This window comes from Myotis yumanensis, unplaced genomic scaffold (assembly GCF_028538775.1).
Source record: "Myotis yumanensis isolate MYYU_CA2020_CCGP unplaced genomic scaffold, mMyoYum1.0.hap1 SCAF_12, whole genome shotgun sequence".
Classification (NCBI taxonomy): domain Eukaryota; kingdom Metazoa; phylum Chordata; class Mammalia; order Chiroptera; family Vespertilionidae; genus Myotis; species Myotis yumanensis.
In genome coordinates, this window is record NW_027223763.1 from 5,305,738 (window position 1) to 5,311,884 (window position 6,147).

General features: G+C 52.3%; 1 protein-coding gene across 8 annotated transcripts in view; it reads right to left on the reverse strand.

Annotated features, from left to right (window-relative positions):
* Positions 1 to 2,937, reverse strand: part of SPTAN1 (spectrin alpha, non-erythrocytic 1) — a 60,654-nt gene extending 57,717 nt beyond the window's left edge. For 7 of the 8 annotated variants that reach the window (XM_070430539.1, XM_070430537.1, XM_070430534.1 and 4 more), the window contains exon 1: positions 5 to 52. In XM_070430539.1, the coding sequence (XP_070286640.1) occupies positions 5 to 37 (33 nt within the window). In that variant the 5' untranslated portion in view covers positions 38 to 52. Of the gene's footprint in view, positions 1 to 4; positions 53 to 2,832 lie in introns of those variants that run through there. The other variant, XM_070430533.1, reaches the window with a different exon arrangement.
* Positions 2,938 to 6,147: the final 3,210 nt, after the last annotated feature.

Genomic DNA, 6,147 nt, shown 5'->3' on the forward strand with positions numbered 1-6,147 from the left:
ATACCTGGACTCTGCGCTTACGAAACGATGACAACATGACGGAGGAATGTGGAGTCTAAAAAGGGCAGGGGAAGAGCGAGATAACAAGCTTCTAAGGGCAAACAGAACAAAATCATTTCAAACTAAAGAAAACAGATCCTTAAAAATATATGAATACAGGTGAAAATAAAATTTCAGATTTTTTTCCAGTACCTTCTAAACCCCACCAGGGATTTCATATGTGGAAAAAGAACCAAAGTTATCTGGTCTTGGCACTTCCTATCTATCTAAATGTGATGCCGTGCCTAGGTCATACCCCCTTTCAGGCCTCAGTTTCCCGAATATACTGTTTAACACTAAAAGTTCCGATGAATTGAAACTCCTAGGACTAGATGATTCCTAAATCCCCTTCCATTCAATAACGAAATAGCACCTCATGACATCATCAGAAACAAGAAAGAACTCAAGGTGCAAAGATCTGACTTGGGCCTAATGTACTGGTCCACTTCCTCTGCAAAATACTATTTCCTGTTGAAAACAAGTACAAGAGGAATATGCAAAAAAAGGTGGAAGGGAGGTAGAAGAACAGTTGCTCTAGCCCTAGCTGGTTTGGCTCAGTGGATAGAGTGTTGGCCTTCGGACCAAAGGATCCCAGGTTCTATTCCAGTCAAGGGCACACCTTGGTTGCAGGCTCCTCCCTGGCCCTCCTAGGCCCAGGCTGGTGGGGAGGGGTAACCAATGGATGTGTTTCTCTCACATCGATGTTTCTCTCTCTGTCCTTCCCTCTCTCTTCCTCTCCCCCTAAAAAAAATCAATGGAAAAATATCCTCGGGTGAGGATTAACAACAAAAAGAACAGTTGCTCTAGTCCACTGGCTCCAAGTGATCAGCTATGCGTGTCCCTCCTGCATTCCTGGAGTCAGCACTTGCTACCAGGGCGCTGCATTCCTCTACCTACTCCCACCACAGCTGATAGGCCACAGCTGATAAGATGCAGCAGTGCCGCTGCATAACCAGTGGAGTCCTCCACTGGCCCACAGAGGACGGATCACAGGGTGGCCTTAGGTGCAGGTTCAGCAAGGACGGACAGACAGCACAGCACTGCGGACTATTCCTGACATAATTTCTCAGGATCCGCAGTGGGCCCCTCCCTTTGGGATGAAGGCAGGTAAGGAAAAGGAGAGAAAACCACCTCAATAAACCTGCTCACCAGACTGCTCGATGAGCTCATTAGAGCCAGTGACAGTTCAGATTTCTCCAATTATTAGATGACTACAAAACACACTGCCACAGACCCGAAGCACATCAGAGAATGCTCCTCTGCTGATGGCTAACTCGAACCGCTCCACACCTGTCCCGCACAGAGCAATTAATTCCTCCTTTCGAGCCCCCTGTCTCCATCTAGGTCCCTGGATAACAGCTAACACACTTTGAAGGTCCTTTGAGTAATTATTGGCCCAGTTACTAAAAAGGGCTTATTGTTAATTTCCGGCACAGAGGCTCTCACTGCAGCACATTTTTTTAAACTTTGACTTCAATGTGACCTTTCAAAATCTAAGACATTTAGCTGCAACAAAAGGGAAAATAAACGACTGGTTTGCAGAGCTGGAACCTGGGCTCCATGGCTTCCACTGCTATTCTTAAGATGTTGTTTCCTGGCTGCAAGACACCGCCACCCTTCCATCTTTGACAGATTCTGTTTTAGTAAAATGCAATCGCTATGACGACGCAATTTCTCAACACATTATGAAAATACTTCATAAGGTCTCTCTTCCATTCTTCCCTAACAGCCATGACGGTAAGTTTTTCTAAAATACCACAATGAAGACAGAACAAAGGGCCTTCCTTCAGGTTTCAGGATCTATTATATAAGAGAGATGTCAGAAGGTATGGCAGCGGTTCAAGCATCATCTCCACCCAGCTTTTCTTTTCTACTCAGGCCTTTGATTTAAAACACATTCAACCCTCAACCTGAACAAGCCCTTGATTTAAAATGCATTGTACCCAGCACATCAGAGAGACTTTTAAAGGCAATTTTCTTTGGGAAACATCAAATTCAGGGACGACTTTCAAACAAAAGGCTGCTCTGTCACTCAACACCGGCATGGCTGCAGGATTTCTGACAAATAATACACCGGACAAACCCGGTCTCGGGGTGCGGGGGTGGGGAGGACAAAACGAAACTCGAAGCTATGAAATCAGTTGATTTGGGTCTCGCACAAAGCCAGAGCCGCCGCTGTTACTTACAAGCACATCACAACCGGGTAGGAAAGAAGTGTTTATTACAAAGGAAGACAAGGAGGCGGCCAGCCTCGAACCTTCCTGCGTCGGGAGGGCCAAGAACTGCCCAACAGGACGAAATTCACATCGCAGAGCCCTTCACCCGACGCTCGGCTCCTCCTCCGTCCACGGGCGGCCGGCACTGCTTGTCGGGATTTGGGAAAAGGGGCCGCAGAGGTCGGTCCCCGCCGCGGCAGGAAGGGAACGGCGACCCTCCGGACCGGGGAGCCCCCGCCCCACCTGCCGCAACCCGATGGGGCAGGGCGGGGCGGCGGCCGGGCTGGGGCGGGGGGCGGGTGGGGCCCGCGGCCTCGCCACCCCCTCCGCCCAGTCAATGACATTCCAACCGCCGGCGCCCCGACTCGGCCCGGCGGCTCCCCCGCAGCCCACGCGCCACAAGCCGGTCGCGACCGGCTCGTCCGGCTCCCCGCCCGGCGGAGGGAGCAGCAAGGCCGGCTCACCTGTCCGCGCGCTGGCCCCGCCCCTCCCCTCCCCGGGGGCGACACGGCTCCCGGCCAGGGGTCGGCTGCCCTCGGCCCCGCTGCGGCCCGCGCCCTCCCGCCCCCCTTCTCACCGGCTCCTGCGGGTGAGGGCAGCGAGTGCGTGGGGCTGCGGGGGTTGCTGAGAGACCGACGCGCCTCCGCGGCCTCCGCTCCTCGCCGTTCGCTCCGCAGTGGGTAGTGGCGGCGACGCGCGCGCCCCGCCTCTTTTATAGGCGGCCACGCGCGTTCCGGCTGCGGGCGGGCGGGCGGGCGGGCGCGAGCGCGAGGGAAGCGCCCGGGCGCGGCGCGAGGGGCGGGGGCGAGCGCCGCCGGAGCAGAGGGGGCGGGGCTCCCGCCGGGTCGCTTGCCGAGCGCTCGACGGAAAGGGCCGAGCGCTCCCGGAAGGAGCCGAAGCGGCGGTGCAGGGGAAAGTCGATTGCGGGAGCGCAACGGAACGTGGGGGAGGAGGGCGCGCGCCAGGGGTGGGGGTCGATGGTGCAATAGAGCCTCTGCCTCCGCCCCGGCGGCCCGAGAGCCTCCAACCGCCCCGTCCCCGCAGCTCGGATCCTGCAGTCCTGCCCCTCCCCGCCCTGCAGAGATTCTCTGCGCCCCACCCCTGCACCCTCCGCCCCTGGGAGCCCTGCCAGGACTGCAGCGGAGGGCGGGGCGGCCATCGCTGCAGTCTGGCTGGGGATGCTGCGCGCCCCGGCCGGAAAGACGCCCAGCCCCGAAGGGTGAGATCACCGTGTGCTCCTCCTCCTCCTGCCCACGGTCCCAGGCCACGTCTGGGGCCGCGGACTCAAGTCAACCTATGCCGCTGGGGTCTGGGGTCAGAGACGGAGGGTGATTTAGGGGCTCCGCGCTTGAGGAGGTGGTAAGAAAAGGCCAAATCCGACAATAAAACACAAAGTTGACTAATTTGGAATTAAAGTCTGTCATCCCAGGGTTTGGAGAGTTCACAATTTATTATATTCTCACATAAAAAGCTTTCTCGCAGGTCACCCGTAGAACAGGATGCATTTAGTCGTATTTCCTAAACAAGGCATTAAGGTTCTTCCTGCCACAATTAATTGAACTTTCCTCATGTGCGGACGCTATGCTAAGCGTTGCATGTGTCCCCTTACTTTCTTTAAATCTTTGCAGTAATTTTATGAGGTCGGAATTATTTCCACCATTTTACAAATGAGCACGCAGGTGTCTCACCCTCGGGCAGGCAGGTGGGTCAGGCAGCTAGCAAGAGGAAAAGCTGATTTGAATCAAGAGGCAGAACCTCCTCTTACATAGTCTGCGTTCAATACTGCCTTCCCACAGGAAAGGGGCATTGTGATGGTGGGTGCTGGGGTGTGGAGACAAGAAAAATCAGAGGATTTCTGGAGTTTCTGTTCTTTACAGTCTTGGCAGTTTGAGGGCCAGACTAGCCAGAGCCCTGGCTTAGGACGCCTTTCCCCACCCCCACTGGGTGACAGCGGGCCGCAGCCCTTGGGAGTAGCGTCTCATTCCTGTGCAGTCAAGCAGACCGGGAGCTCTGCAGCTCAGGAAGGCTGAAGCCTCCCAGTTACCAAGCAGCCCTCCTCTTTAAATAAATATAAAGGCACTGGGCACAGCACCAGAACTTGGGCTCAGGCCCGGCCCTGAGCTTCCTGGTCCTCTGCAGTCTGGCTTCTTCCCCTGTGCCTGGGATCTGCAATCTGGTTTCTAAGTAGCCCTGGCTGTAGCCGTGACAGTGAGGAAAAATCCTATTCCCATACTCCATCGGAGCGGAGAGGAAAGAAAAGGAGAGACCACACCCAGGCAGCCGCTTTACAGAATCTGGAGGAAAAACGTAGGAACTCGGAGGCATTTCCTGCAATCTTCTCTATGGAGAAAACAGCACCAAGTAACTCCTCCCTGGGCAGCTGATGGCATTTGCAGCCTCTCCTTCAGCGGGTAGCAGCACAAAGATACTCGGCTCTGGGTGCAAAATGGCTAACACAATCTTAGCTCTTCAAAACTTCCAAGACCTGCTCCAGCAAAAGAACAGGTCTCAAGGCCACGGGCAGAAGCTATAAAAGGGAGGGTTTTTCTTTTTTTTCTTTTTGTTAATCCTCACCCGAGGATATTTTTTCCATTGCTTTTTCAGAGAGAGTGGAAGGGAGGGAGGGAAGGAGAAACAACTTTGTAAGAGACACATCAATTGGTTGCCTCCTGCAGTAGAGTCACCTGAACTAAAAAGAGATTGTGGAGCACCCAAAACCCAGGTACATGCCCTTGATCAGGAATCAGACCCGAGACCCTTTGGTGCTAGGGCTGACGCTCTAACTGCTTACCACATAGGCCAGGGCAGGAGGATTTTTCTTTTAAACCATTCTGGCCTTGTAGTGAAATGGAGGTTTTGCTGTTTTTGCCTGTTGCAAAACAGACTGGAGGCCTTAGAGAGCGCTACTGTATTGATACAGAAATTAAGATCTGATTAATTGATCCTTTGATCTGAGACATGGCCAAAAACATTATCCAGCCCTCTCCACCTCCCACTCACCCACCCACCCCAGTAAGCCTTTGGCACTGACATAAGCCATTTTAAAGAAACCTTTCTTCACTGTTCTATTGTCTGCCTACCCCACCTCCCACCAATTTCACCATATGCCTAACCCTGCTAGGTGTGGGAAGAGGGAGATGACAAAGCAGATAATGGCACTCTTTGTTGTCTGAGAGACACTCATTCAGAAAAAACACCACCACCAAAAACACCACCACAGGACAGTAGGAGCGTAATCAATCAACTCCATGTCCTTAGTCACATAGTTCCTGGCCTCCTGAAAAGCAGGGAGTAGGGCTGAATTTTTTTTTTAAAATATATTTTATTGATTTTTTATAGAGAGGAAGGGAGAGAGATAGAGAGTTAGAAACATCGATGAGAGAGAAACATCGATCAGCTGCCTCCTGCACATCTACTGGGGATGTGCCCGCAACCCAGGTACATGCCCCTGACCGGAATCGAACCTGGGACCCACTGAGCCAAACCGGTTTTGGCATAGGGCTGAATTTTAAACTCCTTTTTCTATTTCAGCTGTTCCCTGAAGAGTTGATATGTGCCCTAAGCTTAGGCATCTCCGTAGTCCCAATACCTTTTCAAGTTGTTCAAGAGGTCAACCATTGGGAAATACGCTAAACGTAATGATTTTTTTCACATGTTCTGGCTTCAAACCATGTCAGACCTTCTCAAAAAGCTTCAGTAGTTTTCATTTAGTAGTTTCAGTAGAGTCACCTGAACTAACTAAAAAGAGATTGTGGAGCACCCACAAACTCCTTCCAACTTACTTTCCAGGGCCATTTCTTAATGCTTTTCTCCAGACCTGAGCTTAACCACTTCCTAAACAGGTTTTTTAAATTTTCCAACTACATGCTTTTTAAAAAATAAATATATTTTT